Source organism: Rhinolophus hipposideros (genome assembly GCF_964194185.1).
Source record: "Rhinolophus hipposideros genome assembly, chromosome: X".
Classification (NCBI taxonomy): domain Eukaryota; kingdom Metazoa; phylum Chordata; class Mammalia; order Chiroptera; family Rhinolophidae; genus Rhinolophus; species Rhinolophus hipposideros.
In genome coordinates, this window is record NC_138046.1 from 80,333,960 (window position 1) to 80,347,210 (window position 13,251).

Sequence of the window (13,251 nt, forward strand, 5' to 3'; positions counted from 1 at the left end):
AATATAAAGATTTATTGCAATCCCCATCAAAATCCCAATGACAATTTTTAAAGAAATAGAACAAAAAATCATCAGATTTGTATGGAACCACAAAAGACTCCAAATAGCCAAAGCAATCCTAAGAAAAAAGAACAATGCTGGAGGTATCACACTCCCTGACTTCAGCTTGTACTACAGGGCAACAATAATCAAAACAGTATTGTATTGGCAGAAAAAAAGACACACAGACCAATGGAATAGAACTGAGAACCCTTAAATAAACCCACACAAATATGGACAGATAATTTTCAACAAAGAAGCCAAAAACATACGATGGAGGAAAGACAGCCTTTTCAATAAATGTTGCTGGGAGAATTGGAAAGCCACGTGCAAAAGCATGAAAGTAGATGGCTATCTATGACTGTGTAGCAAAATTTACTCAAAATGGATCAAAAACTTAAACTTAAGACCTGAAACAATAAAATGCATGGAAGAAAACATAGGTACCGTGTTTCCCTCAAAATAAGATCTAGCCAGACAATCATCTCTAATGCGTTTTGGAACAAAAATTAATATAAGACCCGGTCTTATTTTTCTATAAGACTGAGTCTTATATAATAATATAATATAATATAATATAATATAATATAATATAATATAATATAATATAATTAATATAATGTAATATAATATAATATAATATAATATAATATAATATAATATAATATAATATAATACAAGTCAATAGAATACAATACAATATAATATCATATAATATACTATAATACCCGGTCAATATAATATAATGTAATACTGAGTCTTATATTAATTTTTGTTCCAAAAGATGCATTAGAGCTGATTGTCCAGCTAGGTCTTATCTTCAGGGAAAAACGGTACTAAATTCATGGACGTTGGGTTCAAAGAGTGTTTTTAGAATTTGACTTCAAAGGCAATGGAAGTAAAAGCTAAAATAAATGAATGGGATTATATCAAACTGAAAAGCTTCTGCACAGCAAAAGAAACCATCGACAAAATAAAAAGGCAACCCACTGAACAGGAGAAGATTTTTGCAATCATCGCATCCAATAAGGGGCTAATACCCAAAAAATATATTAGGAACTCATACAACTCAAGAAAAAACCCACAATCATTCTAATTGAAAAATGGGCAGAGGACCTGAATAGACATTTCTCCAAAGAGAACATACAAATGGCCAATAGACATGAAAAAAATGTTCAACATCACTAATTATCAGAGAAATGCAAATAAAAACCCAATGAGATATCACCTCACACAAGTTAGAATGACTGTCATTGAATAGTCTAGTGGTTCCCAGAGGGTAAGGGAGGAGAGGGGTAGATGAGGGTAAAAGGGATCAAATATATGGTAATGGAAGGAGAACTGACTCTGGCTGGTGAACACACAATGGGATTTATAGATGATGTAATACAGAATTGTACACCTGAATTCTATGTAACTTTACTAACAATTGTCAATGCAATAAACTTTAATTAAAAAAAAAGAATGGCTGTCATCAACAAGACAAAAATTAACGAGTGTTGGAGAGGCTGTGGAGAAAAAGGAACCCTCATATACTGTTGGTGGGAATGCAGATTGGTGCAGCCGCTATGGAAGGCAGTGTGGAGGTTCCTCAAAAAAATTACAAATAGAGTTACCATATGACCCAGCAATCCGTCTCCTGGGTATCTACACCAAAAAACTGAAAACATTTATCCATAAAGACAAGTGTGCTCCAATGTTGACTGTAGCTTTATTTACGATGGCCAAAACATGGAAACAACAAAATGTCCTTCGATAGATGAATGGATAAAGAAGTTGTGGTATATATACACAATGGAATACTATTCGGTGGTAAGAAAAGATGAAATAGGACCATTTGTGACAACATGTCTGGATCTTGAGATTATAATGGTAAGCGAAATAAGTCAGACAGAAAAAGCAGAGAACCATATGATTTCACTGATATGTGGTATATAAACCCAAAACAACAAACGGACAAGACAAACAAATGAGAAACAAAAACTCATAGACACAGACAATAGTTTAGTGGTTACCAGAGGGTAAGGGTGGAGAGGGGTGGTAGATGAGGGCAAAGGGGATCAAATATATGGTGATAGAAGGAGAACTTACTCTGGATGGTCTACACACAATGTGAATTGTAGATGATATAGTACAGAATTGTACACCTTAAATCTATGTAACTTTACTAACAATTGTCACCCCAATAAACTTTAATTAAGAAAAGAAAATCTTTTTGAAAAAATAATGACAGAAAACTTCATTAACCTGGTGAAGGAAATAGCCATATAAACCCAGGAAGTGCAGAGAGTCCCAAACATGATAAATTCAAAGAGGCTCACACCAAGACACATCATAATTAAAAAGCAAAATGTTAAGGACAAAGACAGAATCTGAAAGCAGCAAGAGAAAAGCAGTTAGTTACCTGCATGGGAGTTTCCATAAGACTGTCAGTTGATTTCTCAACAGAAACTTTGCAAACCAGAAGGAATTGACACAAAATATTCAAAGCGATGAAAAGGACCTACAACCAAGATTACTCTACCAAGCAAAGCTAACATTCGGATTCGAAGGACAGATAAAAAACTTCCCAGACAAGAAAATGCTAAAGGAATCCATCAATACCAAATCAGTGTTACAAGAAATGTTAGAGAAACTTCTTTAAGAAGAAGGAGAAAAAAATTCAAAATATAAATATTAAAATGGCAATAACTACATATCTATCAACAATTACTTTAAATGCAAATGGCTGAAATGCTCCAAATGATAGGGTCGCTAAATGAATAAGAATACAGGACCCTTACATATGCTGCCTAAAAGAGACTCACTTCAGATGGAAAGACACACACAGACCTATAGTAAAGAGATGGAAAATAAATATCTCATGAAAATGCAAACAAATAAACAAAAAGCTGTGGTAACAATACTTATACCAGGCAAAACAGACTTCAAAACAAAGGCAATAACAAGAGACAAAGAAGGACCCACTAATTTCACTTCCAGGTATTTATCTGAAGAAACTCAAACACTACTTCAAAGAGACATGTGTATCCATAGGTTCATTGCAGGATTATTTACAATAGCCAAGATATTGAGGCAACCTGGGTGTCCATCGATGGTTGAATGGATAAATAAGAGGTGATATATATACATATATACATACATATATACATATATACATACATATATATAGGACTATTACTCAGCCATAAGAAAGAATGAAGTCTTGCCATCTATTACAACATAGATGGATCTGGAGGGTATTGTACTAAATAGAGTCACACAGAGAAAGATAAATGCCATATGATTTCACTTATATGTGGAATCTAAAGAAAGAAACAAACAAACAATATAGAAACAAACTCAGAGATGCAGATATCATTTTGATGGTTGTCAAGTGGGAGGGTTTTGGGGGATGGGTGAAAAGGGGGAAGGGATTAAGAAGTACAAATTAGTAGTTACAAAATAGTCATGGGGATATGAAATATAGCATAAGGAACATAGCAAAAAATATTGTAACAACTATGTATAGTGTCAGATGGGTACTAGAATTATTGTGTTGATTACTTCCTAAGTTATACCGATGTCTAATCACTATGTTGTACACCTGAAACTAATATAATACAATTATTTAAAAAAATTTAAAAATGTAACAAAAGGGGCTCAGAGAAGTTAAGTGACTTGACTTGCCTAACGTCACTGAGTTTATACATCTAAAACTCTCTCAGTCTCATGCTATGTGTACAATGCCATTCTGCTCCCCTAATTTATGGCTTCTGTTCTCCCCATTACCATCTTTGAAACACATCCCACTTTGTCTGGTCCATCCTGAATGCAGTTAAATAGCACTACATACAATACACCAACTTTATTCTGGATTTGAAGTCACTGCTTCTTTGGGGGCCTTTTACTCAATGATATTGTAACTATTGTGAAAGAAATGTGGAAGCGTGACATAACAGAGATTGCTGCTCACCCAGCTGTAAACGGTCCCTAGGGAATTCCCATTTAGAACCATCATAAGGAAGTCTGTCACATTGTTGATCAAGGGGCATCTCTTCAGGATCCATGATGATGGAAAGGTAGCCAGTTTTGATTTCTGACACACTGGGCTGCAGAAAGGAAAAGTAAAACCATGTTATTACTTTTTCGATCTTCTGATGATGTACTGGGTCTCTAGAGTTTCCCATTTTACATTATGGAGTTGTTCATAAAATCAAAAAGACACATCAAGAACATAAATATAATAAAGAACACTCCATGAAGAAAAATTAAAACAAAAACAACAAACTAGGAAAATAGTTACATGAACATAACAAATTAATTACCATATTATAAAGAACTAGTTAAAAATCAATAATAAAAGAGTGATAGTACCCAACATGGCAGAGTAAGCAAATCTATGGTTACGTCCACCCCAAAAATCAACTAATGAGGTGGCAAAAAGGTTCAGAATAATCTTTTACATAACTGTGAACTGAGTCAAAACCTTATTACAGGGCCGGCCCGGTGGCTCAGGCGGTTAGAGCTCCATGCTCCTAACTCCGAAGGCTGCCGGTTCGATTCCCACATGGGCCAGTGGGCTCTCAACCACAAGGCTGCCAGTTCAATTCCTCGAGTCCCGCAAGGGATGGTGGGCAGCGCACTCTGCAACTAAAATTTAACACGGCACCTTGAGCTGAGCTGCCACTGAGCTCCCGGATGGTTCAGTTGGTTGGAGCGCATCCTCTCAACCACAAGGTTGCCAGTTTGATTCCTCGACTCCCGCAAGGGATGGTGGGCAGCGCCCCCTGCAACTAAAATTTGACACGGCACCTTGAGCTGAGCTGCCACTGAGCTCCCGTATGGCTCAGTTGGTTGGAGCAAGTCCTCTCAACCATAAGGTTGCCGGTTTGACTCCCGCAAGGGAAGGTGGGCTGCATCCCCTGCAACTAACAAGGGCAACTGGACCTGGAGCTGAGCTGTGCCCTACACAACTAAGACTGAAAGGACAACAACTTGAAGCTGAATGGCACCCTCCACAACTAAGATAGAAAAGACAACAACTTGACTTGGAAAAAAAGGCCTAGAAGTACACACTGTTCCCCAATAAAGTCCTGTTCCCCTTCCCCAATAAAAAAAATCTTTAAAAAAAACCAAAACAAACAAAAAACAAACAAAATAAACAAAAAAAATAAACAAACAAAACCTTATGACAACTGGGAAAGACTTGGGAAAGAAAGAAGCATCTACTTTATGGTACTAGAGCTCTGTGTCATTTAAAATTACCTGCCTTTCATCCTTTACACTCCATATTGGCAGAAGCCATAAAGCTTGTAGCAAGCACTCCTAGGGCATTTTGCTAGTGCCAGAGGGAGCAATATGAGGCTTATTCTAAAAATATCATAGCTGTATGTCTCAACACGCCTGGCAACTGCCTCAAACACCAGTGAAAAAAATCTTCTCTTTGTTTTATACAAATTGGAGCATGACCAGGGAAGGGGTAGTTTCCCAGGTATCATTATCCCAAAGCATTTGTAGGCACAGGTATTGGCCATAACAACCTGCGACATGGCACAACAGTTGAGACACTAGAAAAAATCAATTATAAATGAAAGTTATAAAGAAGAACTTGAAAAACAAATGTTTAAGACATAGAGAAAACAGCAAAATGGCAGAGATTAAGTGCTTTAATGTCAGTAATTACATTAGGTATAAATGGATTAAACTTTCTAATTATAAGCAGAAAATGGCTCTAGCAGGAAGCCCTCACAAGGGCCGGTGGGAAATCCTCACTGGAGGATCCACACACCTAATATGTGTGCACCTCCAATACCCCAATGTTAAAACCACACCTCCTCCCACACTGTAGCCAGCTCCTTATGCATGCTCCCAAATACAGTGGCAAGAGCAAGCTCCAGCAAACAGGAAGTGTGTGCAGAAAACAGACTCAGCTCTGAGGTCAAGCAAGAAACCACAAACTTGAGCTGTAGCACTACTTTCAGGGAAACAAGAGAGCTTTCCAGAAGCCAGCTTGGTAAATTATAAGATAAAGAGAAAATATGCAAGCTTAGGAATTCTCCCCTAAGAGAGAGCAAGAAGCATGAGACAAGTACATTTTTATAAGGTTGGAGAAAGCCCCAAATATAAGCAGAACCAAGGAAAAGTATCTCCCAACTGAAGGTAACTAGTAAAGATTGAATGAGGTGACTGCTACTTCAATGCAAAATCAACACAAAACTCCAAGGAAAATGAAAAAATCAAGGAAACATCATTTAAAAATCTCAATAATTTTCCTGTATCCAATCTCAAAAACATGGAATTCTGTGATTTACCCAGTAAAGAATTTAAATTAGCAATTTTGAGGTAACTCGGTGAGCTATAAGAAGACACAAAAGACACTTCAACAAAATCAGAAAAAGTATGTATGAACAAAATGAGAAAATTAACAAAGATATAGAAAATATAAAAAAGAACCAAACATATCCAAATTTTGGATATGAGGAATTCAATGAATAAAACAACAAATTTGATAGAGAGCATTATCAGACTAGACCAAAAAAAGATAGAATCAATGATCTACATGCTAGAACCTTTGAAATAATCCAGTCATTGGAGAAAAACAACAAAAAAGAACAAAAAAGAGAGAAGAACGTCTATGTGCTCTACGGGATAGCACCAAGCCAAAAAAAAAAAAAAAAAAAAAAAATCAGTCTTCAGAGTTCCAGAAAAAGAGAAGGAGAAAGGAGCAGAAAGTTTATTTTAAAAATTAATAGCTGAGAATTTCACAAACCTGTAGAAAGACTTAAACATCCAAGTTCAAGAAGCTACTAGATTATCCCATTATCTCAGTTCAAAGTAAACTTCTTTAAGACACATAAAAATGAAACTGTCAAAAGAAAAAGAGAATCCTCAAAGTAGTCAGGAAAAAAATTTTGTAACTTTCAAAGGAGCCCTACTGTGCTTTCTGTGGATTTAACATCAAAAACCTTACAGACCAGGAGAGAGGGAAGTGATATATTCAAAGTGTTAAAAGAAAAATTTGCCACCCATGAATACTCTATCGGGAAATGTTAACCTTCAGAAATGAAGGAGAAATATACTTTCCCAGAGAAATGAAAGCTGAGGAAGTTCATCACCAATAGACCTTCCTTACAAAAAATGTTAAAAGCTCTTTCAGATGAATGAAAATACACTAATTAGTACATGAAAGAGAAGGAATAAATGAAAAATGGACTACAAAATAACCAAAAAGCAATTAATAAGATGCTTTTAGTAAGTCCTTATATATCAATAATTACTTACATATCAATAATTACTCTAAATGTAAATGGATTGAATTCATTGTATTTTTATTTGAATTTATATTGAATTCACTGATAAAAATACACAGAGATGCTGACTGAAATATTAAAAAATAGATGTAACTATATGCTACCTACGATAGGCTCAACTGAAGCTTTAACGACACACATATGATCACATGAATAAATGAAAGAAGATATTTCATACAACTGGAAACCAAGAGAAAGTGGGGATGGCTATACTTCTAGCAGACAAAATAGAGTTTAAGACTAAACAAGTAACAAGAGCAAAAGAAGGCCATTATATAATAACAGGGTCATTCCATCAAGAAGATTGAACAATCATAAACATATGTAAAGTGCAAATCAGAGTGTCTAATATATTAAGCAAATACTAATAATCCTGAAGGGAGAAATAGACAACCATGCAATAATGCTTGGGATTATATACCCAGATTTCAAGAATAGATGAATCACCCAAACAGAAAATCAATAAGAAAAGGTTGGACTTGAACCACACAATAGACCAAATGGAACTAGCAGACACATAATAGAATATTCCAAAGGTTACAGTTCAAGTTGTGAATGTAGGAAAATCCTGAACTCGGGATCTTTATAAGCTACATATAAACCAATTTCCTCTGGGGGGGGAACTAGCTGAGCAACTCTTACTCATCAGGCAAATGAGAAAAATACCTATTGAAGTCTGTAGAAAAAGCTGAGACAAAATTTCACCATAAATCCCATCCTAGTCACAGTGACCCACAATTGGGAGGGAACTCAAAACTCAGAGCTTCACCCAGAGCTAAGATTTTGAAACCCACAATGAGCATCCCAACTATTTATATCAGCATCGGAGAGACAAGGCCCCAAAACATCTAGAATTGAAAGCAATCAGGGTTAGGAGACTTTCAGCAGCAGATAGCCAGCAGGGCCAATGTTTCAGTCTTTCTTAGACAACTCTTGGGAGTCAGGGGGCCCTAGGCAGGCCGCAAATTTTCTTGGTGCGCTGTGCCTTTTGTTAAGTGGCCCCAGGCTCTGCACTGGCACCAAATCTTAATCTATATTACCCTGGTGAATACCACTCAACCCAGCATGATTACTCCCTGAGACCCTGTCTCATCAAACTTGCATACCAACTGAGGGCTCTTTCAGGGGCTTAGTCTTATAGGCAGCCGGCAGGTGGAGGTATGCCTAAGGGTACCCTGGGCCTTCTGCTCAGCTGCCCCAGGCATGGCACTGGTAACAGCTGGCCCTTGTTCACAGTGTGGCCTCTTCCAAGCTCCTCCGGACCAGCACAGACAGTGACCAACTGTGGATCACTTTGTAGCTCCTACAAGGCAGCCCCAGGATTGTCACAGACGGTGGCTGACATTGTCCTGCCCAAGAGCCTCACCAAAGTGTCTCCAGAACCAACACGCCTGGTAACAGGCTACAGACCACAACAGAGCACCACCCAAATAGCCCCACAATTGGCACACCCAAAGGGTGGACTAACAGGCACAAGAGTCCACTGGGGAAAATCTTGTTCCCTGGGGTCAGCACCCACATAGAAACTAACACACTGTGGTCCTGGCCAATCTCCCAGCTAGACAGGATCAAACCACCCACTGATGTGCTAACAGCAATCAACTAAAACAGGAGGGCACACACAACCCTCACATGTGACACACCTGGAGCACTCAGCTCAGGTGACCAGAGAGACTGTGCCACTGGGTCCCACAGGATATCTACTACATAAGGCTGTTCTAATAAGACTGGAAGACCTAAAAGCCCTACCTAATACATAGAAACAAACACAGGACACAGCCAAAAAGGGTAGACAAAGAAACATGACTGAAATAAAAGAACAAAACAAAACAATAGAAAAAAAACTAAAGAAAATGGAAACAAGTAATCTACCAAATAGAGTACAAAACACTTGTTATAAGACTGCTCAATGATCTCAGGGAGAACTTCAACAAAGAGATAGGAAACATAAAAATGGAGATAGAATACATAAAAAAGAAATCAGAAATAAAGACTACAATAACTAAAAGGAAGAATATATTAGAGACAATCAGCAAATTAGATGAAACAGAGGATCGAATCAGTGAGTTAGAAGATAAAGTAGCAGAAAACACCCAATCAGAAGAGCAAAATGAAGTCAGAAAGAGAAAGACAAGTACCATATGATCTCACTTATATATGGAATCTAAAGAAAAGACTATGTGAATGAACTAATCAGAAACAGTTTTGGGGACACAAAGAAAAAACCGAGAGTTGTTAGATGGGTGTGGGGGGATGGTTGGGGATAAGGGGAAAGGTGAAGGGATTTGGAAGCAACTGGTAACCACAAGATGGCCTCAGGGTTTTTTTGAAAATTAATTTGGGGAAGGTATTCAATAATGTTGTAAAGATTTTGTTGGGTATCCGATGGACATGCGTCCTATTTGGGAGACCACCTCAGGGATACTGTGGATACCTGATCATGGCATTGTACACCAGAAGCTAAACATTAATGAATGCCAACTATAATTTTATATATATAATGTGATGGTTCAGTGTGAGGTCGGAGGGATAGTGGATGGGGGGAGGGGGGTTCACAGTGTGAGGGATATAAATGATGAACGTCTAAGTATTACCTTGTCTTGTACACCTGAAACTAATAAATAATAAAAAAAATGCAGCAATAAAAAAAAAATAGAACAAAAACAAAAACAAAAAAAAAAAAAAAAGAAGAGCAAAATGAAAAAGAATCCAAAAAAATGAAGAGAGTTTAGGGGCCTCTGGGACAACATCAAGCATATCAACATTGGCATCACAAGGGTACCAGAAGGAGAGAAGTGAGAACAAAGAATTGAAAGCCTATTTGAAGAAATAAAGACAGAAAACTTAACTAAACTGGTGAAAAAGATAAACATAAATCTCAGGAGGCACAGAGTCCCAAACAAGATGAACTCAAAGAGGCCCATACCAAGACACATCATAATTAAAATGCCAAATTTTAAACACAAAGAAAAAATCTTAAAAGCAGCAAGAGAAAAGCAGTTAGTTACCTACGAGGGAGCTCCCATAAAACTATCAGTTGATTTCTCAACAGAAACTACCTGCCAGAAGAGATTGGCATGAAATATTCAAAGTGATGAAAAGCAACCAAGATTACTCTACCCAGGAAAGCTATCATTTAGAATCAAAGGACAGTTAAAGAGGTTCCCAGACAAGAAAAAGCTAACGAAGTGTATCATTACCCAACTAGTAATAAGAATGTTAAAGGGACATATTTAAGATGTAAAACACAAAAATCTGAATAATAAAATGGAAATAACTGTATACCTATCAACAATTACTTTAAATGTAAAATGGATTAAATTTTCCAATCAAAAGATAGAGTGGCTGAATGGATAATAAAACAAGACACTTACATATATTGCCTACAAGAGACTCATTTCAGATTGTGAGACACACACACAGACTGAAAGTAAGTGAATGGTAAAAAGATACTTCATGAAAATGGAAAATGTCATCAAAATGGTGGCCTGAGGTGAGCCACTGTAAATCTCCCCTGGGATTTACATCTAATCGAAAAACTATCACTCCACAAAGGACTCCCTGCAAAGCAGACAGGCAAGACAAAGAGGCCCACTACTGAATTCATCTAAAAATAAGTGAATCGTGCCAGCGGAGGAGGAGGGAAGGGACAAGTGCGAAGACGGAGCCGGTCAGGTGCAGGACGCAGACCTACCTAAGTGCGCCGAGCTTGCTGCATCCCGGAGCTACCTCACCTGCGAGAGAGGGAAGAACTCAGAATGCTAGGGCTCCGCTTATGGCCCACAGGGCTGAAGGGATAGCATATAACATGATGAACCCAAATCTCATGGCAGAGCGTGTGAGAGAAGATGGAATAGTGCAGAGAAAACATAGCACTGCCGTGTGAGAGAGAAAAAAAGGCTGCAGTTGGAGAGAAAATAAAACATTCTACCAACAAGTACTGGAAAACAAAAGAAAGACCTTCCTATCAACCTGTTGCAGAAGCCACTCCAGCAGATGTCTAGGAAGAGAAATAATAAATCAGTAATTGCCATGAATAACCAAGGCAACAAGACAGCTCAGAAAGAAAGTGAAAAGTCTCCAGAAAAGATATGGAAATATGTGACTTAAATGACAGAGAATTCAAGATTGCAGTTCTGAAAAAACTCAACAAGATGCAACAAAACACAGAAAGGCAGTTTAATGAAGTCAGAAACAAAATCAAAGAACAACATGCACATTTTACAAAAGAGATTGAAATTTTAAAAAAGAACCGAATAGAATTTCTGGATATTAAGAACTCAGTAGAAGAAATTAAGAATGAAATAGCCAGCTTAGGTAGTAGAGTTGACCAGATGGAGGAAAGAATCAGTGACATCAAAGATAGAAACCTGGAAATTACACGGATGGAAGAAGAAAGAGACTTGAGACTTAAAAGAAATGAAATAACTCTACAAGAAATTTCTGACTCCATCAGAAAGAGCAATATAAGAATAATGGTATGCACTCCTATGTTTATTGCAGCACTTTACACAATAGCCAAGATATGGAAACAACTGAAATGCCCATCAGTAGATGAATGGATTAAGAAGCTGTGGTACATTTATACAATGGAGTATTATGCAGCCATAAAGAAGAAAGAAATCTTATCATTTGCAACAACATGGATGGATCTAGGGAACATTATGTTAAGTGAAATAAGCCAGAAAGAGAAAGACAAGTACCATATGATCTCACTTATATGAGGAATCTAAAGAAAAGAATATGTGAATGAACTAATCAGAAACAGTTTTGGGGACACAAAGAAAAAAACGAGAGTTGTTAGATGGGCGGGGGGGTGGTTGGGGATAAGGGGAAAGGTGAAGGGATTAGGAAGCAGCTGGTAACCACAAGATGGCCTCAGGGTTTTTTGAAAATTAATTTGGGGAACTTATTCAATAACGTTGTAAAGATTTTGTTGGATATCCGATGGACATGCGTCCTATTTGGGAGACCACCTCAGAGATAATGTGGATGCCTGATCATGGCATTGTACACCAGAAACTAAACATTAATGCCAACTATATTTTTATATATATAATGTGATGGCTCAGTGTGAGGTCGGAGGGATAGTGGATGGGGGGAGGGTGGTTCACAGTGTGAGGGATATAAATGATGAACGTCTAAGTATTACCTTGTGTTGTAACCTGAAACTAATAAATTAAAAAAAAATTAAAAAAGAATGCTAGATAGACTTTTTTTAAGATGAAGAAGAAAAGAGGTAGAAAATAAGAATATGAAGTGATAGCAATTACATATCTATCAAGTTACTTTCAATGTAAATAGATTAAATGCTTCAATTACATAGGGTGGCTGAATAGATAAGAAAACAAGACTTTTACATATGCTGCCTACAAGAGACTCACTTCAGATAGAAAGACATTCATAGACAGAAAGTAAAAGGAAGGGAAAGAGATATTTCATAAAAATGGAAACAAACCAACAAAAAAGCTAGGGTAGCAAAACTTATGCCAGACAAAATGGACTTTAAAATAAAGGCTATGACAGGACACAAAGAAGGACCCAGTAATACCACTACTGGATATTAATCCAAAAAAAACCCAAAATGCTCCTTTAATGAGATGTGTACAGCCACATGTTCATTGCAGCATTGTTTACAATGGCCAAGATGTGGAGGCAGCCCTGGTGTCCATCAATGGATGAATGGATACGGATGGTGGTACATAGTATATGCAATGAAATTTTACTCAGGATTAAAAAGGAATGAAATCTTGCCATCTGCAGCAACATTGATAGACCTAAAGGGTATTATGTTGAGTGGAATAAGTCAGATGAAGAAAGGTAAATTCCATATTATTTCCTTTATATGTATAATCTGAAAAACAAATAAACAAACAATAATAATATATCCAGCAAAGATGTCCTTTAGATATGAAGGAGG

General features: G+C 37.1%; 1 protein-coding gene across 2 annotated transcripts in view; it reads right to left on the reverse strand.

The window, feature by feature from the left end:
- Positions 1 to 13,251, reverse strand: part of LOC308494672 (vascular endothelial growth factor receptor kdr-like) — a 334,242-nt gene that overhangs the window by 99,095 nt on the left and 221,896 nt on the right. For both annotated transcript variants that reach the window (XM_081042530.1, XM_081042529.1), the window contains one exon: positions 3,995 to 4,130. In XM_081042530.1, coding sequence (XP_080898656.1) covers positions 3,995 to 4,130 — 136 coding nt within the window. The remainder of the gene's footprint in view (positions 1 to 3,994; positions 4,131 to 13,251) is intronic.